Source organism: Fusarium odoratissimum (genome assembly GCF_000260195.1).
Source record: "Fusarium odoratissimum NRRL 54006 unplaced genomic scaffold supercont1.84, whole genome shotgun sequence".
Lineage (NCBI taxonomy): Eukaryota > Fungi > Ascomycota > Sordariomycetes > Hypocreales > Nectriaceae > Fusarium > Fusarium odoratissimum.
This window is the reverse complement of record NW_022158748.1, coordinates 4,160-30,092: the sequence shown is the minus strand read 5'-3', so window position 1 is coordinate 30,092 and position 25,933 is coordinate 4,160. Positions and strand designations below refer to the sequence as shown.

Below are 25,933 nucleotides of genomic sequence, written 5' to 3'. Positions count from 1 at the left end.
ATTCTTTCGGGGCTGTCTCTAGGTGATGCAGAAGAATGGAAATTACAGGCTTACAGTAAAGTCATTGATGAGAAAAGACGATTTAAGTATTAAAGTAACATGTCTTGGGGTACCTAGCCATGTTGCAGTGCGCGGGAATTACAACTGTTAATTATAATATGCAGCTGTTAAACAATGTGATTGAATTGAGATTGAAGCCAATTGTTATATTAATTAGCAGCTGATGAATTATTTATCAGCTTTTGATTTCATTTATCAGGATAAGACAGTTTATCTAACTGGAAAGTCTGATAAGCTCTTATCGCGCACTTTTGATTCGCTGACACGGTTACACGCTGCCCATAACTGTCTTATCGTTGATAGTAACATGGAAAGAATGAGCACTTCTATTTGGATATAAACCCATGACCGTCGTTACAATCAAGTTGATGTCTCGATATTCTAACATCTCAATTGTTTGCGTGTTCTCCAAGATGACGGAATCTTCAGTCTACCATGACGATGTTCCTGGCACCGTTCGTCTCGTTGACATCAATGGGATGAATTCGTCAGGGCCCCACGACTCTCAGCACAGAGACATTGTCCTGGTTCCTCGCCCAAGCTCCGATCCAAATGACCCGCTCAATTGGTCCCATCGTCGAAAGCTCTTGGCCGTCAGCATGTCTTATCTTTATGTCTTGGGCACCGGGATAGCAACCTCTCTTCAATACTCTGTCCTGGCAGATATCACGAAGGATACCGGCATTTCTACTGCAAATCTCGTCCAGGGAACAGGAGTCATGTTTCTATTCTTTGGTTGGGCTTGTCTGATTTGGCAACCGATCGCTCTTACATACGGACGGCGTGGCGTCTATCTTATCACCATGCTGCTTACGATTCCGATAATGGTTTGGACTGCCTACTCAACATCTGCTGGGGAATGGTTTGCCCACAGGATCTTGATTGGCATCATTGTATCTCCAATCGAGTCTCTGTGTGAGGTTACCGTGTTCGATCTCTTCTTCGCCCATAACCGTGGGACTTATATGAGTCTCTACGTGGCCATCCTCTTTGGGTCCAACTTCCTTGCCCCTCTCGTCGCAGGATGGTTCAACGATGCCTTTGGATGGAGATGGACGATGCATTTCGGGGCAATTATATGCGCAATTTGCTTCCTTATTATGTTCGTCTTTATGGAAGAAACAATGTACTTCCGTGGAGTATCACTTGAAAGCCAAACAGTTACCGATAACGAACACCAAGACTTGAGGGAGTCCAAAGCCGACGGAAAAGCAGATGAAGGATCGCCGAGAAACTCTCTGCCGTCTTCCCCATCGGTCATCTACAAGGATATCAACTCAGGCTGGGGGAAATACACTTGGTTCAAGGTTGTGACAGGGCGGCCCAGTAACACGGACATGCTACGAATGGTCTACCGGCCTGTTCTTATGATTTTCCAGTTTCCAACAGTTGCGTGGGCTGGATTTCTCTATGGAATCAACCTTGCCTGGTACAATGTCCTGAATGGAACTGCCAGTCCTGTTCTGTCAAGCAATCCATACAATTGGAATGCAGCACTGGTTGGTTGCGTATATGCAGGACCGATTATTGGAGCAGCTGTTGCTTGTCTCTGGGTTGGAAAGGCAGCAGACTGGATCGCCTTGTGGCTAGCGCGACGCAATGGGGGTATCAGGGAGTCCGAGCAACGCCTTTGGGTGCTGCTTCTCTCAGGTATCATCTCATCAGCTGGCCTCATCATATGGGGTGTTGGTGCATACTACCACGTCCACTGGATCGGCCTTGTGTTTGGGCTAGGTATGCTTACGGTTGGATGTGTTGCTGGAGGTGCGGTCGCTGTCAGCTACAACGTCGATTGCTTCAAAGAGATCGCAGGTGAAACAACTGTCTCCATCATGTTGATTCGCAATACGATCGGATTTGGCTTTAGTTATGCTATCACGCCATGGTGGACAACCCAGGGGTTAAAGAACTGCTTTATCACTGCAGCTATGATTTCACTTGCGTGTACACTTACTTTCTTCGTCATGATCGTCTACGGGAAGCGAATTCGACGATGGTCCATACCATCCTACCGGAAGTACATGGCTAGCATGGCTGTTTCGCACGAATGAGGAAGGGAACGAGAGTCATAGTGGAACCAGCAGATCACTTGCCCAAGTTCGGAAGAAAAGAAGATATTGCGCAAGGACAGTTCATTTCCCATTTACTCAGTTTATATAATACATTTTGCCAGCTTTCGCAATTGCTCTCTTGCCTCGGTCGCCGTGGGAATATCCTGTTCCAAATTCTTGACAATATCCTCTAGATATGTAACGAGCCGCCCTACAGCAAATTGGGATTGGTTCTCGTCATAAAGAAATGCATTATAAACCATATGGCCAACACCAAGCAGTTGGTGAACAATCTGACTGCTTGCGACTTTGAACATGATAAGAGAAGCTTCAGTGATCTCATTCAGGAAATCTTCCGCCACTTTGATCACCTCATCAACTGGAGCCTGGCAATGAAGCAGACCCATGATATTTACAAGGGCCTCAGTGCAAGTTATTTGAACTGCCATGAACTTGCACCGATTGCTCTGAAAGTCGTCATGTGGTTGTGAAAGGACGCGGAGTATAAAAGGTTTGCTGGCTTTTAGTTGATCCAGACTATCGAGCAATGCCCTTGGGGGTGGTCGGTCGCAAAACACGGCAACGACATCCCTATGGGGCTTTTGCTGACGAAGATTAAGTATCGCATACTCCATCAATCGGAAAAGATCGGTGATATAATCCCATCCAGCTGTCCAGGCCTGCGTCTCGCGACTCATAGCAGGTGTGATACGAGGGTAAAGCACCGAGACCTGGGCTTCAGGGAGACGGATGATGTGTCCAAGGACGCAGGCTGAATGAATCTCAAGCCGATAGACACACCAGAATAGACGTCTTCGGTCATCTACCTCTAGTAGCGAGATGGAGCTGTCCCAGTTGTTTTCCATATTGAACCCGTGTTGAGCGATCCATGCATGGCATAATCCGAGGTATCTGTGAAGGTCACTCTTGCTACCGCTTCTCAGCGAGTACACAGCCAAGAGGCCGAATGACCTTAGGTAGTCAAGATCAGGTGTATCCGGAATGCGTGCTGGAATGTGGGAAACGGCCTCGTCGAAATAGATGTCACTGTCATGCGAGACAACATTGCCCAGCAGCGTGCTATCGAATACCGCTTTGAGAGTGAGACTCTGGGCGCTCAGTGCACACAGTGCCATTAGAAGCAGGTACGCTGTCTCACTGGCACCAGGTATGCTGTCTGCCCACCGTCTTTCCAGGTCGTTCTCGGAAAGAAATGGAAAACTTGTTTACTTCAGCGGCAGTTTCAGCGAATGGGGTAGGGAGACGACCTACTAGCACTGGTACATTGTATCCCGGTAGATGTCTATTAGACGACGGATGCATTGGGGAGACCTGAAATCAGAGCTCTCACTCCCGGTCTGCTTCTGGCTGTTGCTTTTCCCAGTTGCCACCGCTGGCTTCCTACCCCGTTTCCGAACAGGCCGATTCATTGTGCATTCGGCCCCGTAATCGATGCACGTGAGACAAGGTCTGTGGCCGTCCCGGGATGTCGTCTCGGTCATGGATGATCGGCGACACTTCAGGCCTCTGGAGTGACAAAAGTCGCAGGCCTGTAAGGCTCGCTGTCTTTGAGTACCTGCAGATCTACGCTGCATTGAGTTGACTTGCTTTGATATGATCTTATAATTAAAAGCGGTAAAATGACCATGTTTGACAAGACGGCAAGGCTTGATAAATCAAAGTATTTATCAGTTGTTGGAGCTTATCAATTTAGCAGCTGATAAATAACCGCTGATAAGATATCGAGTGGAGTACGTAATAGCCAACCATATCCTGGCGATCATCTAGTCATGTAGAGTCCTCCCTAGCTTTATCCACTTGGCCGAGCAAAGCGCAAAGACAGGACCATCGCAATCAAGGTAGCGAGAGCTTTGAAACTCGATGTCACTGTTTCTAATCATGCCAAGAGGCAAGATAAATAGCTTATTCCGTTATAATCCTGGAGGATTCCAGGTTTCAGCTTATATCATTTGTCTGTCGGATCTCGGCACGCACCAATATTGCTACCCCGGAATGAATTCTACGGGGTACGTATTAAAGCTAATCCTGGTATGAATGACAAGGATGCCGACAGCTAGCCTTCATCGTGCTTCCCCATCCATGCACGAGGTGTAGTTCCGATAAACTTATGAGTGTCGGTAATTTCCCAATCTTGACACGGCGAAAAAGAATAAGTCCCTAGGTAAGTTACGAGTGCGACTGCATCAGTCCTGGCAAACTCGACTTAAACTACATATTCTATTGTGAGATTTTAGTATACTGCAACTCCCTGGTCTAGCCTTCGTAATATTTTTGGGGCGGACAATAATTCAATGCATTCTATTAAGGTTGCACTAAAGTAGAGAGAAACGAAACAACTATAATAATTTTAAACTACAGCTACAGAAAGTAAATCTCTCATTCAGCCCCTTTCTCTATAGCAAGCATCTACTGCATTGCCGATAACGCCTCTTAAACAGCTAAGCTACCCTAAACTTAGGCGACCAGTGGTAGTACTCAGACGCAAACAAAGTCAGTAGACTTATATCCGGCCTTATCAGTGTCACTTATCTTCAACCACGCTTTTTGGGGATAAGGGCAGAGAAGACGATGTTGCTCATCACCGTTGTCGTCCTTGAACGAATGAGGTAGTTCGGCTGGCACAGTCCCGTTCTCAACCCAAGCTCGGAGTGCATCAAACGTGTTTGTGGGCTGTCCTCCCTTGCCGCCGGAGCAGTGCAGCAGCCCAGGAACTTCAAACATGCGGTAAAAGCTTGCGACTTCGGGGATCATCTCCTTCACCTTGTTGTAGTAGTGTCTTGTGCCCTTGACTGGAATAAGCTGATCGTGCTGCAACTTGTTAGCTGGGGTTACGAGTGTGAATAAGAAATCAGGCTGACCGTTCCGTGATAACCCAGAATCTTGCCGCCTTTCTTGTAGAAGGCTGTCAGGTCGGGATCGTTGGTCCCAATTACTGATTCATATCGCTGAACGGCTTCGTGGGCCAAAGTATCGAATGCTTCTCGGGTCATATTCTTGTACGACCAGTCCGGGTTGGCTTCTATCCAGTACTTGATCCAAACCTCTCCAAGCCCCACTGGAGCTCCTTGGCAAGTCCCGTTGGTGCATGTGGTCATGGCGAGTCCAATATCGTTGGTCAGCTGGAGCGACTGTCCGCTCAGCTGAGCCCCCGTGTTGGGGCCGTACCATATGAACTTGCCATCAGTGGTAGTCGGACCTGACCAGGTCGCTTTGGCTATCTTGGATGCCTCCTCAGAGATACTCATATTCTTAGCATTATCGGAGCAGTTGAACGATTTGCCGACGACATCCATTGGGTCAAAGTCACAGGCGTCTTCGTTGGAGATGATTCCATCGATAATGCCATCAAGTCCATCACAGGCCTCTATGGCCTCTGCTAAGACGGCGTTCATCTCGCAAGGGTACGGAAAGTAGTCTAGCTCCTGCATAATCAGCTGAGGCCAAAAGGTTGACATGAAGAATTGATTCCAGCTGATTGCCGGTGCACACGCATGTATGCCATCATAAGCTTCTGGATATCGCTGCGCAAGCATCATGCCTTGTCTTCCGCCCTGAGAACAGCCACTCCAGTAGGAATACTTGGGTGCTTCCCCATAGAAGCTTTTGATCAAGCCTTTAGCAATGATTGCCTAGTCTCGTTAGCATAAACAGGTTAGAAAGAAATGGTAAGAACTACCTGTTCGCCTAGGGAGACAGCAGCGAAGTTCTGGAGGAGGTAGAGATTGGGATTACCCTCGCTAGTGAGGGCCCAGATATCAGGACCATAGTCCATTTGTAGTTGCAGCCCAGCATCAGTCGCCGATGTGGCATAACCCTCACTGATTGCCCCGCTCATGGCAGTGTAGCCAGGCGGATATCGTCCAGCGACCCAGCCTCCTCCACCGATGGATTGGAGTCGACCGTTGAAGTTGTCCATGGGTAGCCACGTTTCAACGTGGACAGTGTCGTTCTGGCCAGGGTGAGTGTAGGTGACGGTGATATTGCAAAAGTTGACGCCTTCAGCGACGGTTGTCGGGTGGCCATAGTAAAGGGTTGACTTGGCCTCAAAATTATAGTTTTCGACCAAGCTGACGGCAAAGTCGATGACCTTCCCTCCAAAGATAGCTGGCTGACTGATAGCATCAGCAGAGCAAGAGAGAGACATGGTTCCGTGCTTGATATATTGGGTCGCTTGGTTGAAGATGACTTGTAGGTTGGAGAGCATTTGGGTCCTTTACCTTTTGATACTCTAGAGGCGTATGATTAGGTCTTCTTATGTTTAACAATCTCAAGGTGCCCGCAAGGATGTTAAAGCCCACTTGTGGCACTTGTAATGCCAAGACTCATTTTATTCATTTTACGGTTGAAACTTGACATTCTCTACACGCGTAGTCGGCAACATATCAGATGCTTGGGTCAACTAATGTTGCAGGGTCTAGATAAGAAAATGCCTTGTGATAGTGGAGGCAGAGAATGGTCCACCAAGGGAGACAATACTCGTATCCGTATGCCTTTGTGGGGTCAAGCCCGTAAAATATGGGCTCTTGGCCTTTTGAGGACAAAGGGTTGGAATTGGCATGTGGCTGATGACGACTACGCACATTGCCTGTTCTACTGAGCACCCCGAATCTCATTACCGGGTGGCAAAGACTTTAGGAGCTTCCTATGTAGCCTAGTGAGAATGACATAGGAAGATGAAAGGGGACAATGCAAAAGCCAAGACTTGCTTACGTGGTTTTAAAGCACTTTTGAGACAGATCTCGAATGCTGGAATGATGTTGAAGCACAGGAAAGTCTCTCGCCATGGCTGACGACCTGGCTAACAGGTTTAGATAGAAGTGCAAGCCAATTTACTTACAATGTCTTTTGACAAAGGTTATGTGCTACAATCAACCCAAGCATGGCTTTCCTAGAATGTGTACACATTAATTAGGGGGCACTATAAATACTTCGAGCAGCGTTCGAAAGGTACAGTGGATTATTATTGCTGTTTTGGATGGATTAATCACTCGGACTACTCTATGTTGTCCTGTAACATTGAGTTGGGCCATTGCAACCATTCTGCCCAATGAAGCCCGAGATGGGATGTAATGGATTGTATTAGATACTGTCCGCCATCACCGATTATCCATGTAGATCGATTCCAATGCATCAAGACTGCAAAGAATGCAAGGATCACCAGGGCTTCTGGCTGTCGCTTCTTCAGCAATTCGAAATACTCGTCATCAACATCGAGACAAAATGCTATCGCGGCATCGAATCGGCGTCTGTTAGGCTTATCCAGTGCTGCATGAAGAGAAAACGACCGCTGAAGCGTGGAAACGGCGTTGTGGTATTTGGTAGCTGATGACAAGGAGGCGTTTGCGTCGATCATCTCGTGGAGGATAGCTGTCGCTTCTATCTCGTTGTCGAGTGCGGGGAACGCGTCTTCGATTTGTTGCAGTATAGGCCCAAGTCCTGAATTCTTGATTATATTCCATGAATGTTTCGTCACAGCACGAACACCACGGTGAATGGACAGATAAGTGATGAAGCGGTCGAGAACAGCGCCGAAACTCTCTCTTGGACCTTGAAGAGTATCGCAGAGGACATGGACTCCGACAAGTGACGAGAAGAGAAACATCGGCACGCATGATTCTTCTGAAACCTCCTGCCTTTCCTCATTGAACAAGGCCAACGCCCTCGTCTGGAGACTGGTGGCAAGCTGATAATATGGTTGCCGGAGCGAAGGGGGGTTGCTCAGATGGAGAGCAGAGAGGGCAAGAAGCTGATTCATCAAGTAAGGGGCTTTGAGTGCATAGTCTAATGTGTGAGAGATGGCGCTCTCATTGGAAGGGTCGATTGATGTGACGATGTGACGATTCGTCAGAAGATGATGATAAAGGGCGAAGTGGCTAAGATCGAACAAATCACCTCTACCTGGCGTATCGCCGAGTGCCGTCCAAGAAGAACTGGCAGAGCTACCAGGGCTAAGCGATATTGACGTCGGGCCCGCGGGAGAAAGATGAGAAGAAAGATGGAAAGGCGACGGCGTATCCGCGCTTGATGTTGTTTGGGGCGGTGATGGCTGTTGGCCAATGTTGATGTAGATGCATTGGGATCCACGGTTGGAAATCTTGCAGTTGAGGCAAATCGGTCGAGATTCGTCACACTTCATGTGTCGTTGCTTGCAGGCGCCACAGCCATTTCGAGACTTGCGATGCGATCGGCGTGGTTTGAGGGGCCTGTCAGTGTCTGCGGAAGACTTCTTGGACTTGGAGCGGGCCATAGTAAGAAACTGCCCTGGAGAATTGACTGATGGTAAGGAATGAGATTATGCGAACAAGCAAAGCAAGCCTAGCTTCCGTAAAGAAGGGGGATACTCGTATTCTAGTTATGGTTTTCCAAGGCACGTGAACACTGGATCGGATTTGACCGTGGATTGGCGAGGCCATGCTTTTAACTCTCGGAAAATATGATTAGCGGTATCCACTGATGCACACTAACCCCGTATCGAGCCCGTATAGAGATGTTTCTGATTGGCCTTCAACAGTATGCACAGACAAACCCATTGTTCCTCGTTTACAGAAGTATGTGATTGGTTAACCGTGCTCCACTGGGGCATGCGAGTTATTGGGCCTGAATCGTCAATTTCAGAAATAGCTCGCATTATGGATGGAAAACTAACTCAGGGACGCGTGCCCATACTCTGAAATGATTTGTTTCATGTAGTCCGACATTTTTTGCGAATGATGTAGATAATGATTAATGCATGTTTTATCAATTTTGCGAGACCTTTAAATTAGCTTGCCATTCGCCTGTTCCATCCCCCTTCGACCGTTCAAAATCCCATCATCAAACTAGAAATTTCTATCTATCCTGTCCAACTCTGCCCCGCCATAGTAGCAACGAAGCCATACGCCAATCTCCTACCTGCCTATCTACATAACAAACAGTAATGTCCACCGAAGGTCTCTTTGAACCGGTCCCCGGGGTTGAACCTACCAAAGGCGGCGCCTACCTCTGGCGATACTCCCCAAGCGTAGCTGCGGCCGCCATATTCTTGGTGCTCTTCATGGCTTCATTGCTTTGCATAGTCTGGAAGATTTGGAAGACGCGTACCTATTTCTGCACTGTGTTTGCCATCGGTTGTTTTTGTAAGCTGCCACCACCTCCCTTCTATTTCTGTCCTGTCGCCTAACATTGTATTCCAGTCGAGATGGTTGGATATGGCGTCCGCGCAGGTGCTCATAGCAAAACCAGCAAAATCATGCCATATGCCGTTCAGAACATGTTCATCCTCGTCGCCCCCGCGCTCTTCGCTGCCTCGATTTACATGGTCCTCGGTCGAATCATCAGAGGTCTCAACGCCGATAAACACTCTCTCCTCAAGCCAACCAAGTTGACAAGGACCTTTGTACTGGGAGATGTATTATCCTTCATGATCCAGGGCGGTGGCGCTGGCATGTCGGTTGTTCAAAACGCAAGTCTAAGTAAGTGGGCTGAAAGAATTGTCATCCTCGGTCTTGTGGTCCAGGTCGTCATCTTTGGTCTATTCTGCACTGTATCCTTGGTCTTCCATCGCCGTATGATCCGCGAACCAACAGCCGAATCGATCGGCACTATTATGCCCTGGAAGCCAACTCTTTATATGCTTTACGCTGTCAGTCTTCTCATTATGATCCGATCTATCTTTCGGATCATCGAATATGCTCAGGGTTACACTGGATATTCTCTTTCTCATGAGTGGACGTTGTACATATTCGATACTTTGTTGATGTGGCTGGTAACGGTTATCTATATCTGGCGATACCCGGATGGGCTTAATGCCAACGCTGGCCACGTCCGCTGCGACAGCATGCTTCTGACAGAGGTTCACAACAACAAGTAACGGTAAGATAGGGGACCGGGCATTCTTAGGACAAGAAACTCTCCCGGCGCCTCCTGAAGTCGCGCGACACAAGCGTCAGGTCTCAGCCATATTAAGCTCATAAAAGTCTGACCAATATCTGATTTATTTAGATCAAGTCATCTTATTACAATAATAGTTTATCTTTTATGTACGTTCAGATGGTATAATTACTTATATCTGACAGCTTATCTGAAGAAATGCCATAAAGCCAAAGCGTAAATTAATTTGCCAGATCCATTTAAAAATTTCATTAGGTGCAACAGACTTTTTTTAAGGTAGAGTAAATTAAAATAGATGATAGTAATCGAGTTTGCTTAAATAACTCACTTCTTAGTCAGCCAATCGTTGACATTACCTGAGGAGAGCAATAAAACTGAATGCTTACCGCCAGCCATTGATATGCATGATCTCTGCAATCTTTTCGGTTGCACCTCATAGTGATCGAAAGTCTTGTTACATGCTTACTTTCATGGTTTGAACGACTCTACATTTCCATATTATAACTTTTAATGGGGGTTTGTTAATTATGTTACTTACCTGATAGATCCTTTATAAACGTATGCTCAAGCTGGTTGGCTACAGTCGATAACCAATGAGTTGAGTTTTGGGTATTTTCAAGCTCATGCCGTGCGGGGTTATTGATTAGGCTCAGCCCTCACTCCAACAAGCCTTGATTATCTTGATCTTCACATCATCCACTGGAGTGACCATCGAATTGCGAAGATGCCTAAATGCGAGACGTGCCCTAAAACGTTTCCAACGCAGGAAGCATGCAAGCAACACATGACTGGAGCGGGCCATCGAAAACCGAGGCAAAAGTGCGACCACCCTAAATGTAATAAATTATTTCAAGATCGAATTGCAGCAGAAGCGCACATGACACAAGTTGGGCATTCGATTCCTAAGATTCCTTGTCAAATCTGTGCCGCGAAATTCCATACTCAAGAAGCGGCAAAACAACATATGGCGGACAGGAATCACTACAGGACTTACTGTAAAGCTTGTAATCGAAGGTTCCCGACTGAAAATGATCTGAAGATGGTTAGATATTACTCACGAATGACCCTTTACGTGTTTCTCACGCTAAGAACTATCACTATAGCATTTCATTTCAAAGGCTCACCGTCGTACACAAGAGTCCAGCACAAGCAGCGTAGAGAACCCTGTCAAAGTTCAATCTTACGCTGAAGGCTTGCAAAGAAGTAGCGCGACGACTGCTAGTCTAAACTTCAAGCAAACCGGGCTTGGTGCAGCCGCTAACGAAGAATCTCCCAAGCCCATTGATTATACGGTCGGGTGGATTTGTGCGTTGCCCAAAGAGATGGCAGCAGCTAAAGGAATGCTCGACAAAGTCTACCAACGCCCCTCGCAACACAAACTGGATAAGAATAATTACGCTGTTGGACGGATCGCACATCTGAAGGTCGTCGTTGGTTGTTTGCCATCGGGGATCTTGGGTACAACCTCCGCGGCTGTGGTAGCAGGACATATGGTCCAAACCTTTCAAGCATTAGAATGCTTTTTGCTGGTGGGTGTTGGGGGCGGTATACCGAGCGTAAACTCTGACGTCCGCTTGGGAGATGTTGTTATCAGCCAGAAGGTCATCCAGTATGATTTTGGCAAAGCTGTTCCTGGTGGTGGCTTTATACCGACGGGCCATCTGAATTACCCGCCGACCGTTTTACTCAGCACCGCTTCACAGCTAGAAAGTCAAGAAGCTACAGGACCATCGGGGTTAGTGTCTTCCATTTTAGGGCATTTGGCCCATATGGAAGCCAGATACCCAGATTCAGAATACAACTGGTCATATCCAGGCGTGGAGAACGATCAGCTGTTCAATAACGACTATATTCACGAAGGAAACGATTTCTCATGCACTGATTGCGACCCGCTCCAATTGGAATTGCGCACCCCACGTGCAAATAATCGGCCAAAGTTTCACTATGGGACGATAGCATCGGCCAATAGGATCCTGCGCGACGGCGCTACTCGAGAACGACTCCGCAAGGATACAAAAGCACTATGCGTCGAAATGGAGGCGGCTGGGCTTATGAACAACTATCCATGTTTAGTTATCCGTGGCATTTGCGACTATGCTGATTCCCACAAGAACAAGGACTGGCAACCCTACGCTGCGGGGATAGCAGCTGCGTATGCTAAGGAACTGTTGTCTATGATACCAGAGCACGAATAGTTAGCTCGATTATTGTAAATATTATGTCGTTCTTGCCAGCGCCCAGCGAGCACAGAAGGTTCTTCGGTTGTCGTCTGTTATACACTCTGTCTCAGACTGCGTTACTTGCATTTCCCTAGTCATTATGGGCTGTGTTGGATGTCAAGGACTAGGTGGCTAATGAGTTATATAAATACATTGAGGATCATGTGTTTATATGACAGGCGAAGTGTTTAAAGAGGTCTCGTGTTTTTCGGAAAAGTGCCTCCTCCACATATGTAAGTGAGGTGCTACTAATGTAATTCTGATATATGGGAACGTGTATATATCATATCCTCTGTACAACTCGCATCATCGGCAGGAAATTCGTGTTCGTCAAGCCCGGTCAATCTTCACGTGGCCTACTCGAGCCTGCTTTATCTTTGCGTCAAGGAGGTGAGTAACAGTATTCACGTGGACCGACAGGTGTTTAAGACTTGAACGATAAAACTTGTGCTAAGGTGCCTATACAACACAGGATCTAAACTTGGCAAGAAAGCCCGTCCACTGGAAAATGTGAGATTTATTAGAGGCGTTCTGTAAAAAGGCAACCACTTTTTCAAATTTTAAGAGAACAGAGGTGGTGTCACACAATCGGTGAGCAGATACTGAAACTCGGATTGAGCTTTATAAACTGACTTAAGATACGGCAAGTAATTTTTCTTTTTTAGTATTTCTATGCCATTAATATACTTCTTTTTTTAAATGCCGATTAGTCTAAAGTCTTCGAGCAGCTGATGGATGATATAGGTTGATAGATATAGGTAATCGTTTATTGGGACTCCGAGGTCCTTAGACTTGCGAGGACTACGGGTAGCTTCTCTGAGAAAGGCTGTCAGAGTTCTGTGAACTCCGTTTTTCCTTCTCTTTTTCCCGGTACCACAGGCTCTCGCTGAAAAGGGCATCGGCCGCGTTGTGCATGTTAAACAATCCGATACTATTACAATTATTAGAGCTAAGGAAATACATAAGAAATATAGTCTAAGAGATAATTTCCACCTCAGACAGGCTCTTCAGACCCCTTCAAGTAAGACCAGTGATCTTCACAGCGATATGTCTATCCTTGCTATGGCCATTGACTGAGGCTCCATTAGTCGAGCCATTTGTCAAGGTACCATTAGTGGTGGCAGGGTGATCAAGAGATGGCACAAGATCCACAGGCACATTGACGGTCAACACGCCGCGATTACCATCGTAGTTGTGCGACAGACGAGCATCGTCGACAGTCTTGCCGTTCTCATCCTGAAATGAGACTTGGACCTGGGGTGCCGCACCTCCCGTCTTCACAGTCCACACAGCTAGGTTGTATATATCGCCGACGGTTGACTTTGCATCGAACCCATTCCACGGATGGCGGATTGTCAAAGTTCGAGCGGTGCTGGTGCTCTCCTATGCTTTTGTTAGCCGTACCGTAGATGAAAAGACTTTATTGACATACCTGAGTCATCTTGACTTCCCTGTAGAAGCCCTTGGGTTTCTTCGACTTGGCAGGGTCCTGGTACTTGTACTGAGGCAAGTTGTTGGGTGCGCTGTCCTTGCTGACCCCGTCATCCAGATACATGGAGTAGGACTAAGATGGAAGTCAATTCACTGTTCTACGCCGTTGATTCGAACCAGACATACTGTAACTTTCTTGCCACCAGGGTAAAAGTGTATGGTTGGTGGGTTCAGGTCATTCTCTCCTATGAACTGACGAACATCAAGTTGGGGAATGATAGCACCTGCTAGGGATTAGCTGATTGTCGTCGTTATTGAGGAAAGATACATACCGCCGCGAATATAGACTGGGGTGATAAAAGGCACTTGATCGGGACGATTGAAAGCCGCAGGAAGGCTGCACCCGTAACTTATGATCCTACCGCCTTTAACTGGCTGTTCCAGATCTGCAGCATGCTTGAGAATAGGGTCTGGGCCGAAGTTCTGATTGTCAACTCGAAGATTCGAGGGATACCACAGATCTGTTCCTGGAAGATAGACATCCCTGTTATAGACTTGGGGGTCTACGATGGGGCAAACGAGAATATTGTGACCAAGCAGATACTGCGTGTCGATAAAGCTCTCGTTGGTGTTGAACAGACTCGTATCGAGCGGGTCAGTGATGAGCTAGTTACTGCCGTTAACAAGAGCTGAAATGCAAATGCGAGAGTGGTAGAGTATTACCATTGCACGGGCGATCGGCAAGCCATTGATCATGTTGGCAAACATGCAATCATACAAAACTTGAATAAGCGAATATCGAAGCTGAACGTAGTACCGACAGATAGGCACAACTGCCTCGTACAAAACGCGTTGATCCTGAGGAATCAGGTGGGCGTATTGATTGGACAATACGTCACTGAAAGCCCACGGTTCCTAAGCTGGTAAGCATCGTCTTGCGTAACTGGATATCAATAACTGACCTGGAACACTTTAGCCGGCGGGTTTGACTGCTGATCCCAATGCTGCATGTAATGATTCCGATACCACGGCAAGAGAAAGGCTCCAGAGTACCATCGGATAAACAACTCGGGATTGCACCAACGAGGATATGATGCGTTAGAAGTTGGGTCAGAAGTAAAACCACCCATATCAACACCCGCAATCGTGAGTCCACTGTAACCGAGTGCAAGGACTTGAGCAACTGAGATTTTCCAAAAGTCCCAAGAGCTGCCATTATCACCGGTCCATAAGCCTGCAAATCGATGCATTCCCGTTTGACTACCTCGCCCAATAATAAAGTTGCGCTTGTTTTCTCGTCCTTTGAGATTGCTTAAGCCGTGGTATGTTGCTTTGTGTAGATTGTACGAATAAAGGGACCAGAGTTCGATTGCTGTTTTGGTTTTTGGTGCGGAAATAGGGCTGTCGTCTGTCATTTGCAATCGAGATGGGAAACCCAGCATGTCACCGTACGACCTTCCGACCGCAGGAGTAGTCATATCTTGCCATACAAACTCGAGGCCATCGTCGAAGAGATCCTGGTACTGCTTACCCCATACTTCTCTGGCATCAGCTCGGTTCAAGTCAGGGTAGTATCCAGGCTGTGTCTATCAGCAGTGCAACATGTAATAAGAAAGAAGAGACGTACAGTTCCCAGTGTTTGGCCATAGCTGACACCACCATGGAAAGGATATCCGCTGTTGTAATTTGCATGAAAGTCATACGAGTCCAAGTATGTTGGGCCACCGGGGTAGTCAGCAAAAGTGAGCCGTTGGGGCTGTCCATAATAGTCGTTGCCATAAGACGTTGGATTGACGCCTTTCGCAAGTGGTCCGTTGCTGTTTGGACCATCATATCTCCAATATGTCGGTGGATAGCTGTTGAGGCCTTTCGTGTACCTAGTGTCATTTACCAGCATACTAATATAATAAGTCAATGTTTTATCCAAAGAGTATATCAATTACTTAGTCTTGGGGTTCTTAGGATCCTTTTGATCCCAAAAGGCATCCAAGGCCTTGTATGCACCCTCATCGACTGTTCGGAGAGTCAAGATAGGCGTGATGTTGGTACAGGCCTTGATCCCTTGTTTTTTGAGATTCCCAAAAAATCTTTTAGAATCAGGGAAGTTGACTGTGCTGCTTGTAAACGTGCGATAGCGTTCCTAGAGCTATTAGCCTTGTTCGTGAACGGGGTAACTTGGCGTAACTTGGCATACCTGAAAGTCCACGTCGAGGTGTATTCCATCAAGAGGAATTCCCGACCCACGATAGGCATTAACAACATTGTAAACCGTGCCCTCATTGGCATAGCCATAGCCTGCATGTGTTAGTAAAGTACATGAAATTCAAGAGACAAACTTACATCCCTGATGGTGACCTAAAATGTATCGGGGCTTGAGCTTGGGTCGTCCTACAATGGAAGTATATTGCCTGGCAATTCACTGTTAACATCCGTGCACGTATATGCGGAAGAACAACAAACCAAATCATAGCTGGCACGTCATCAGCCGTCAGGATGTATGCGTCAAACGTGTTGAAACGAGTGGCGATGCTTATGATATTAGAATCATTCTTGCCAAGATCGATCGCAACCTGAGAATAGTTGTCTATCATCACGCCTGTAACGTTTTGGTATGTTGGAGTTCCGTTCATTTCCAAGTAAAACGGAGACGATTGATAACTATGCCGTTAGCCTTCGTTGAAAATGGCGGAATCCCGTACCAGGACACTTACAGTGGTTCTCTGCCGTCAAGTGCACCCTGGCCGTAGACCTTCAAGTAATTGAAGTTGTCATAGCCTTCCAGGGCAACAATTAGCAATATCCCCATATAACCTTCAGGGCTCTCTTACAGAAATAGTTCAGATAAGTGGGCTTCTTCAAGACAGTTTTGCCACCTTGTTCGCCAAATCCGAGATACTCAGCAGGGCCAGGCTTCTTGACGTTGAGAACGACATTGTTGATCGCATCAATATCTGAATTCTTTTGGTAAGAGAAAGTCTGATCGGTAGTCTGCCAGATGATTTGTTCAAGTTCTGAAGTTGTGTCGACGCCTACGGACTGCAAGAGACTTGTGTCTGCCTCTAAGGTCTTGAGCTTTCTAGTTGCCTGTGAGGTGTCAGCTGATAGCTAATGCAAGAGCAATATGAACATACCACGATGCGAAATGGGGATTTAAAGATGTGCAGGCTGGTCTTGGGAGTAGCAGTACCGTTTTTGCTCTGGTACTCGTTGGACTGCTCCTTGTAAGTATGATATCAACTAAAGGGGGTCTCGGTCTTACAGTCAGAACCCAGTGATCAGTCGATAACTGCTTAAAAGACGTCCGCCAGAACCATTCATCTCCGGCAGGGTACGCATTCCTGGCATCGGAATCTCTGTATTCCTGCTGCAGACCATCCACCAGGCCGGAAAATGTATCTCTGACAATCGTGCGCCTATACCATTGTCAGCAATGCATCTGAGAATCTACCTTTTACTACATACGTGTTAGTGTCTTCAAAGTCAGAGAGACTGGTGTACTTTGGGTCGTATCTGATTCTCCAGATCAAGGGCGTAACGAATTGAACCAAACATTGTGTCTGAGAATCGCCATTAACACCTCCAAGAGTGATATGAGCCGCATAGCGTAAGGGATCGCTGGGTTTGATCGACTCTGATGATTCAACTGCCACTACTTCCGTAGGATTTTGGAAGTTTGGAACAGTGGGGAAAAAGAGATCTGCAGGTATAAAGTTCAAGGGATCGTCTGGAACAGACATGGTGGTGATGTGTGCTGAAGATATCAACGGCGATGAAGAAAGAAATTAAGTTCGCATCACATCTCTTTAATAGTTGATATTTAATTAGTCTACCCGTTGGACCACTTGTTTTATTTTGCTCACCGCTGCAAAAGCGCCTCTCAATGTATCGTCTTACATTCCCGCTTTGGCCTTTTGTGAATGTATGGTGGTGCTGGCTAGGCAATGCGGGATTTATTACTTAGAAACTCGAATCTAGATGTGATTCTGTTCCAAGTCTGTGAGAGTCAAATTCCATGTCGTGGGGCCGATGACTGTCTCGCGTTTTCCTTTGAAAGGTGCGAGAACACTACCATCTCAGCATGCAACTAAGCAACGGTAGTAGTTTGCGGCATGCAACTATTGCTCGCCAGGTATGTGTTTGCAGCCAGCTGAGATTATAAATGTGATGGCTTGTCTATTTTGATCCAAAAGTAGGCCCCTGCCTCGCCATGGTGGTTCGAAATTTGGTTAGTCCAGTTTCTTCTCAGCCACGCCACTGTCGCGTGGCGATCCTCTTTTGGTTTATCGTAGATATTTGGCCTTCTTTTAGGCTCATATCTGAAGACTATCCGTATGAATTTCAAATAAACTCGCATGTTAGGTTTTTTGAGCGAGACAAGTCTTATTTAAACAAATCACTGCATATCGCTCGCTCAACATGTGAAGGATCTGGACTAGGGCAGACGCACGGTATATCAGCCAGGACAGAAAGTCTGACTGACATTGAAATTTACTGATTATTTGAGATTGTAATAATGTTTCTTGTTCGGTGTCATTAGTCTCGTACATAGACTCATTTATTCTCCGTGGCTAATTTATTCAGTTCCTAGAAAGCATTGAATCTATATCCCGTAAAAGTAATGCCTACACTAAAATCATGCAAATAGCTAAATTAGCTCGATCTGTTAAAAGATAAGCAGTAATTGCCAGAGTGCAGCATCAGCATGCATGAACGAGTGTTGTCACATAAGTATGAGGAAATTGATAATGCCACCATTAAACTCGTTGTGAGATCATTCACTTGGTGGGTAGTCAGGATTGGAATGCAGTGGAACGTTCAGATATGTGCCATAACGCCAGTACGTGGGATTTCTGCATCAGACCACTTCAGCCGCACCTAGACTATTAAGTGACCAATCGAATTTGTTAGGCGACCTTCTGTCTGAGATAACGGCTATCCCTTCTTACGAGGCTAAAAGCCTTTTATGAATAGGTCCTTCAATGGTGTATCGTTCTCATCTCCCTCCAATTCCCATTCATCTTTTTCTATTTTTCTCACCTCACTTTTTTTGTCTTCCATGAACCAACCATAATCCCGTAGAATCACATCATACATCATGGGATTCTGGAAGAGACTCACAGAATTTCTATTCGTCAGCGGAGAATATTACAACCAATTCAGATTTACTTCTGATTACTCGAACATTAGCGCTATCGACAAGGTAGTCGACGTGTTTGATCCCGACTCCATTGTTGGTGGTGCCTGTAACACGCCAAGCAACCGATCCTGCTGGTCTCCAGGCCATGACATCACCACCGACTATGAGGACGTTGTTCCGGAGGGTGTAACGCGCAAGGTTTGTAATTCACTCTTAACCCTTATGCAAAACAGGCTGATCAGGATGTTTTAGTTCTATCTCGAGGTGAGCAATGAAAGAATTGCTCCTGATGGATACATGGTGGACCGCATGCTCTTCAATAAGACATATCCTGGCCCGACTTTGGAAGGAAACTGGGGTGATACCTTTGGTGGGTATTGATATCAGGTTGTGAGAGACGTCAGGAATCGGCTAACAAACATAGAAATCACCGTCAAAAATAACCTCATAAACCACAACGGAACTTCAGTTCATTGGCATGGCCTCCGACAGCTGAACACCAATTGGATGGACGGTGTTTCAGGTGTGACTGAATGCCCGATCCCAGTAAGTCTCCTTGGAAACAAAGGATTTCCTAGATGTCCTAACAAAATTAGCCTGGTGAGAAGATGACATACCGCTGGAGAGCTACTCAGTATGGAACTTCCTGGTACCATAGTAAGAAACATTCTTTTCGACGTTGATGCATACGAACTAATGTTTATAGGTCATTTTAGTCTCCAATGTTGGTCAACATGCCTTTACGGCGGTTTTTTGCTAACAAAGAAACAGATGCCGATGGATTGTTGGGCGCAATCAAGATCAATGGACCAACGAGCATGAACTATGACGTTGATCTTGGTCCTGTACTCATCACCGATCATTTCCACAAAACGGCCTTTTCTCAGGTCATGCTCGAGTACTTGGGTTAGCTCTGAGGAACTATCACTTGGCTTTATTGGTACTAATTGGTACATAGGACGGCCTCCGCCGCCGGACAGCTTTTTGATGAACGGCAATGGCACATACTACTGCTGTCCAAAGACTGACTCAGCTTGCACAGGTCATTCTAAGTTAACATCCTTTAACTTTGAAAAAGGCAAGAAATACAAAATGAGTCTTGTAAATACAGGGGTCTCAACACACATGACCTTCTGGATCGACAACCATACCTTCTCCGTTGTTGGTACCGACTTTGTCCCCATCAAGCCTTACAACACCTCTATTCTCAATATCGCTATTGGCCAGCGCTACGATATTATTATCGAGGCCAATGCTACACTCCATGATTCAGCCAACTCCAAACGCACAAACTTCTGGATGCATGCTCGGGACTGCAACAATGGAGGCGCCCGCTCCAATCTAGGTATCATACGCTATGATGAAAAAAACCAAAAGATTCCTTGGACTCCCCCTCCGGACGAGAAGCATCTCTGCTACGGATGCCTCGACGAGCTGAGCGCAAATCTTCAACCTATTGTCAAACGGGATATCTCCGTCGCAGCCAACTTGGACTATCAGAAAGATTCCTTCAAAGTGCATCTCGTAGGATACCCTGATGATACCATTGAAAACTCAGTATTGCATAAATGGGTTCTCAAAGACTCGTCATTCTATCTTGATTGGGCTGAGCCTAGTTTGAGCCTCGTCAAGGTAGCATATGAGAAGAATTGGCATGATCCAAAGTGGCCTAAAGGTTACGAGCCGGTTAATTTGGAGTATAAAAACGGTAGCTGGGTCTACTTCTTGATTGAAGGTAAGTTTCAGGATTCGTTAGACCACATGCCTGGACAACACAAGATCTACAAGACACAGGCTCCTGTCGCTCATCCAATGCATATCCACGGCCACGATTTTGTGGTTCTTGCTACTGGGACAAATGAGTTTGATCCGGCAAATGTCACTCTGCAAACTGCGAACCCGCCCAGACGCGACGTGGCACTACTACCCGTCGATGGCTACCTAATTATCGCTTTTCAAAGTAAGTGTTGCTCAGGCCAGCACTTCAGAAATTACTGACAAAACATCTAGTTAACAACCCCGGTGTTTGGCTTATGCATTGCCATGTAAGTGTCATTGTGAACCTGCAGTCTTGGATCATTGTCTGACTTTGGTAGATTGCTTGGCATGCTAGTGGTGGACTGGCACTTCAGTTTGTTGAGTCTCCGAGAGAGATTGGACCTGCATTTCAGAACTCTGGCATTGTCCCAAAATACTCTGAACAATGCAACAACTGGGCTGCGTATTACACAATGTTCAATAAGAATGAGAATGCGACGCAGGAGGATTCGGGTATTTGAAAGGACTGGGGAAGGTTGGGAGGGATGCGGGGTCAGAAAGTCTTATCAGTGTAGGGCAGCCAGGCTACCAAGAAGTACACGCCACCATGCAAATGCATGTTGTATGGCAGGACGCGGCCAGCGTCTTCCAGTTTTTCTAACTTCTTATATGCTAATTACCTAGGGGCTAAGGTTATCTAATAATAAGTTAGCTATAACTATGCCTACTAGGTTATAGAAATTCCTATATAAAGGGCCTTAATAAATTTCCTCTCTCTTTAGCTTAGATTTACCTCTCTAATTAGCTTTCTTTTTAGCCTATTAAGTTTCTTTATCTTAGAATTAAAAAAAGCTTTTTTAATAAGAAGGTAAGTATTATAAAAAAGATATATAAGTAAGAGGATCTTATAATTAAAGGCTATTAGCTTAATATAACTAGTATTATCCTTATATAACTAGGCCTTTCTAATTTCTATTATTATATTATAAAAAATATTATAATTATCTTTCTTAATAGCTTAGTTAATTATATTAATTATATTATAGCCTTTTATTAAATAAGACTTATTAAAATTAGGTATTTATAAGCTTCTTTTAAGTATTATTATAATATAATTATAATACTATTAATAGTTATAATTAGAAAAGAGAAAGTTAAATTAAATTACTTATTATATATAATAGTTAGGTCTAATTATATTAAACTAAGCTATACTTAGGTTTATTATTAGCAAATAATATAAGGCATATAACTAAGCTTTATTAAAGTATTATATCTCTTAATAGTAGATTTAATATATAATAGGCTTAATTAATATAAAGAAGTTTTATTAATAGCTAATAAGCTAGAATCTATAGGAGTGTAAATAAATATAATTTATATACTAGATATAGTTCTATAAAAGCAATATAATAAGAGGTTATATAATAGTTAGTTTCTAATTATAGATAAACTAAGCCATGCTAAGTTTATTATTAGCAGATTACATAAGGCATAATACTAAGCTTATTAAAGTATTATATCTCTTAATAGTAAATTTAATATATATTAGGCTTAATTAATATAAAGAAGTTTTATTAATAACTAATAAATTAAAACCTATAAAAATACTAATAAATATATTTTATATACTAAAGGTAATTCTATTAAAATAATATAATATAAGGTTATTATTAGTCCTAAAATAACATAGTCCTAGAACATTATTAGTCCTATAAATATTAGTCCTTCCCTAGTTAATAAATTAAGTAGAGAAAATTATAAGATATATATAATATAACTACTAGGATTATAATATAATCTCTCCCCTTTGGTAATCTTATCCTTAAGGCCTATTATTATAACTAATATTATTCTTCTTTTAGTAAGATCCAACTTAAACCTTTTATTATTATATCTTATAATATCTAACTATATTTCTAAATAGTTATCCTATAAGGATTATAAAATCTAAATACTTATACTTTCTATTAAGTTTATTAATAAAGAAGCTAATATACCTTATACTTATTATTTCTAATTAGGCAAGAAATATCTAATATCTACTAATTCTACTTATTATAGTAAGTATATTTAGGCTAAGAAGTCTTATAATAATACTTATATTATATCTTCTTATAAGTTATTATATATTATTTTATTATTTTCTTATTAACTCTAATAATTATAACTTTAATAAAATAAGAAAAGAAATTAAAAAATAATAAAAATAAGGTAAGTAAAAATCTTCTTAAGCTTTATAAGGAAATAGTAGTATTATAATCTTATTTAGCTTTAGCTACTAATTATTTATTAAGGATTTATAAAATTTATAATTATATAAAGGAAAAGTATTTTAAGGCTACTTATTATAGTCTTTAAGAAGTAAATTAGTAGGATATAATCTTATCTAATTTAAATATATATAAAAATATATTACTTTAAGATCTTTAAGTAAATTATATCCCTAATAATATTAATTAATCTTTCTTAGGTTTAGGCAATAAATCCCTTAATACTTCTCCTTTATTTAATATTAGTAAAAATTCTTTAGAAATTACTATGTATTAATAAGGTATTTTAGGGGTTTTTATATATTTTTACTTTCCAGGTAGTTTTTCTATTTAATTAGATATATCCTTTATCCTTTAATTATATCTATTTTCCTAATTACTTCTATTTTATAGATTTTTAATTTTAAAATTTCTTATAGTTTATTACCTATTTTAACTTATATTATATTTACTACTAATTTAAGTAATAAAATATAAAAGACTAAATAAAGCCTAACTTTTAGTAATAAGTCTAGTTTATAGTTATTTTCTAAAATTTTCTATAATACCTTATAAGATCTAATGAATTTATAATTTAGTTTATAAGTTAGTTAGTCTATTTTAATGTTTTTTATAACTAAGTAGACTATATCTCCTTTTAAAAAGGTTAATCCCTTTAACTGTTTTAGGTTATAGTAGTTTTTTATATATTTTCTAATAAATTTAAGTTCTATTTTTATTTCTTTATATAGATTTTTAAGGTTATTACTTTTAAATATAGTAGCTAAATTAATTAATTTTTCTTATTATATATTATAATATATATTTAATATAAACCTAAAATTAGTATAAGCTAATATAAGCTTTATACTTTTATTATATATAGTATTATAGGCAAGTTAGGCTATTAGAAGTTTCTTAACCTAATTATTTTATTTATAGTTAATATAATATTATAAATACTATTTAAGTACTTAGTTTATTTATTTAATTTATCTATTAACTTATAGTTAAAATACTATTATAAGTTAATAATTTAATCTAAGTTATATAATAAGTAATTACTAAAATATTATTATAAATATAAGTCCTCTATTAGAAAGGATTTCTATAAGTAACCTATATATACTAATAATATATTAGTAAAAAATATAAGAAAGTTCTTCTATATTTATTACTTCTTTATAAGGTAGATAATAAGAAAATTTTATAAGTTAATTAATTATAACTATAATACTATTATAAAAGATTTTAACTTTATAATAAAATCTATTATAATTAAGTCCTAAGGTTATTATATTACTAATAGTAATTATAATTATCTATAAGGTTTATATCTCTAAGCCTTTATTCTTAGGCATAGGTTATATTATTTAATAATATCTTCTATATCCTTTTTTTTAAACTTATATTCTTAGTCTTATAGTTATTTTAGTGTTTTTTTAATACCTTAATATCTATATAAAGGATATAAATAAAATTCGCAAAGGAAATTATATTTTTCTTTTAATAGGAATTCTATTTCTTTTATTATTCTAGTAATTATTTTAATAGGTTATATAAACTAATATTCTCCTTTAGTATTTATTTCTAAGAGTTATTCCTTAGTTTTAATAATTCCTATATTAAAGTTAAATTATTAACTAATAGTATTTATATATCTATTATTTATTCCTTTATAATATATAATTATAAAATTAAACCTATATAAGTATTTAATATAATATAGTTATTATTAGTTTAATTCTTATATTATTATAAAGTAAGCTATATTCTTATAATTAATAAACACTTTTACTAGGTATTTACTTCCTCTAAGATAATATCTAAATTCCTTAAAGTAATTAATAATAACTAGGAATTCTTTATTATAAATAAGATAATTAAATTCTACTTTATATATCTTATAAGAATAAAAAGCAATAAGGTATAATATACTATTATTATCTTATTATCCTATTTATCCTCCTAAGGCAAAGTTAAAAGTATTAGTTTTAAATTTAACTTACTAATTAGGGTTAAATATAACTAAAATAAGTTTATTTATAATAGCTAATTTAAGTTATTTAAAAGCTTATTATATTTTATTATTTTATTAGAATTATTTATCCTTTTTAATAATCTTAGTAAGAGAAATAGTAATTTTACTAAAACCTTTAATAAATTATTAGTAATAGTTAGTAAATCCTAAGAAGGATTAAGTTTCTTTTATTAATATAAGTAATTTCTATTTAGTAACTATTATAACCTTTTATCTATTTATTCTAATTTTATTATATAAGATTTTATATCTTAAGTATATTACTTAAAACTAATAAAAGTAACTTTTTATAAGTTTAATAAGTATATTAGTATTTTATAATACTTTAAGAACCTTATAGATATATTTTATATATTCTTCTTTTATATTAAAGAAGATAAGGATATTATTTAAATAGTATATTATAAAGATATTAAGATATTCTTAAAGTATATTTATAATTATATATTAAAATACTATAGGTATATTAATTAATTTAAAAGGCATAACTAGGTATTTAAATAGTTTATATTTTATTTAAAAGGCTATTTTCTATTTATTACCTTCTTTAATTTAAATAAGGTTATAAGCAGATTTAAGATTAAGTATTATAAATTATTTCTTACTAAATAGGTAGTCCTTAAGTTTAGTAATAAGTAATAGTAATATTTTATCTTTTTTTATAATCTTATTAAGTTATTAATAATCTATTATAAGTCTTAGCTTATTTAAGTTAGGTTTTAATATAAATATAACTAGATATCCTGCTAAGGATTTTAATAATCTAATATATCCTTTTTATAATATATTATTTAATTATTTTCTAAGTATATTAAGCTTATCTTAAGATAGGTTATAAATAGAAAAGAATTTTAAATTCTTTTTATTTTTTAATATAATTTTAATATTATAATTTATATATTAAGGTAACTTAATATCTAGTTCTTCCTAAAATAGTTTCTTATAAATATAATACTTTAGTAATATATTCTTAAGTTATTTATTAAATTTCTTTATAGTAATTTATTTAATTTATTTAATATCTTAATCTAATTATTTAAATTATCTTTTAAAAGTTATTATTATTTATCTAATATATTTTATTCTGCCTTTAT

General features: G+C 41.1%; 8 protein-coding genes across 8 annotated transcripts; 4 read left to right on the top strand and 4 right to left on the bottom strand.

Annotated features, from left to right (window-relative positions):
* Positions 1–473: 473 nt before the first annotated feature.
* Positions 474–2,111, top strand: FOIG_16471 (uncharacterized protein; the record flags this gene model as incomplete). The annotated part of the gene is made up of 1 exon (XM_031217931.1): positions 474–2,111. One exon carries the CDS (start codon positions 474–476, stop codon positions 2,109–2,111), a length of 1,638 nt encoding a protein of 545 aa, XP_031052352.1.
* On the bottom strand, positions 1,948–3,748 carry FOIG_16470 (uncharacterized protein). Its single transcript, XM_031217930.1, has 2 exons — positions 3,384–3,748; positions 1,948–3,332 (listed from the first exon to the last, which is right to left on the bottom strand). The coding sequence occupies exons 1-2, from the start codon at positions 3,704–3,706 to the stop codon at positions 2,213–2,215; spliced, it is 1,443 nt and encodes a 480-aa protein (XP_031052351.1). The 5' UTR covers positions 3,707–3,748; the 3' UTR covers positions 1,948–2,212.
* An 859-nt stretch (positions 3,749–4,607) lies between these two features.
* FOIG_16469 (uncharacterized protein) lies at positions 4,608–6,276 on the bottom strand (the record flags this gene model as incomplete). The annotated part of the gene is made up of 3 exons (XM_031217929.1): positions 4,608–4,940; positions 4,991–5,761; positions 5,809–6,276. 3 exons carry the CDS (start codon positions 6,274–6,276, stop codon positions 4,608–4,610), a joined length of 1,572 nt encoding a protein of 523 aa, XP_031052350.1.
* An 849-nt stretch (positions 6,277–7,125) lies between these two features.
* FOIG_16468 (uncharacterized protein) lies at positions 7,126–8,408 on the bottom strand (the record flags this gene model as incomplete). The annotated part of the gene is made up of 1 exon (XM_031217928.1): positions 7,126–8,408. The coding sequence occupies exon 1, from the start codon at positions 8,377–8,379 to the stop codon at positions 7,126–7,128; it is 1,254 nt and encodes a 417-aa protein (XP_031052349.1). The 5' UTR covers positions 8,380–8,408.
* A 640-nt stretch (positions 8,409–9,048) lies between these two features.
* On the top strand, positions 9,049–9,981 carry FOIG_16467 (uncharacterized protein; the record flags this gene model as incomplete). Its single annotated transcript, XM_031217927.1, has 2 exons — positions 9,049–9,247; positions 9,305–9,981. The coding sequence occupies 2 exons, from the start codon at positions 9,049–9,051 to the stop codon at positions 9,979–9,981; spliced, it is 876 nt and encodes a 291-aa protein (XP_031052348.1).
* A 1,342-nt stretch (positions 9,982–11,323) lies between these two features.
* Positions 11,324–12,196, top strand: FOIG_16466 (uncharacterized protein; the record flags this gene model as incomplete). Its single annotated transcript, XM_031217926.1, has 1 exon — positions 11,324–12,196. The coding sequence occupies one exon, from the start codon at positions 11,324–11,326 to the stop codon at positions 12,194–12,196; it is 873 nt and encodes a 290-aa protein (XP_031052347.1).
* A 1,041-nt stretch (positions 12,197–13,237) lies between these two features.
* FOIG_16465 (uncharacterized protein) lies at positions 13,238–17,388 on the bottom strand (the record flags this gene model as incomplete). The annotated part of the gene is made up of 16 exons (XM_031217925.1): positions 13,238–13,603; positions 13,653–13,784; positions 13,844–13,938; positions 13,984–14,317; positions 14,375–14,566; positions 14,614–15,231; positions 15,279–15,486; positions 15,595–15,791; positions 15,846–15,946; positions 15,992–16,059; positions 16,112–16,309; positions 16,363–16,426; positions 16,480–16,735; positions 16,783–16,863; positions 16,911–17,064; positions 17,114–17,388. The coding sequence occupies 16 exons, from the start codon at positions 17,386–17,388 to the stop codon at positions 13,238–13,240; spliced, it is 3,339 nt and encodes a 1,112-aa protein (XP_031052346.1).
* Positions 17,389–18,746: 1,358 nt separating this feature from the next.
* FOIG_16464 (uncharacterized protein) lies at positions 18,747–21,067 on the top strand (the record flags this gene model as incomplete). The annotated part of the gene is made up of 9 exons (XM_031217924.1): positions 18,747–18,986; positions 19,041–19,158; positions 19,213–19,334; positions 19,385–19,445; positions 19,495–19,512; positions 19,560–19,694; positions 19,747–20,748; positions 20,799–20,833; positions 20,885–21,067. 9 exons carry the CDS (start codon positions 18,747–18,749, stop codon positions 21,065–21,067), a joined length of 1,914 nt encoding a protein of 637 aa, XP_031052345.1.
* Positions 21,068–25,933: the final 4,866 nt, after the last annotated feature.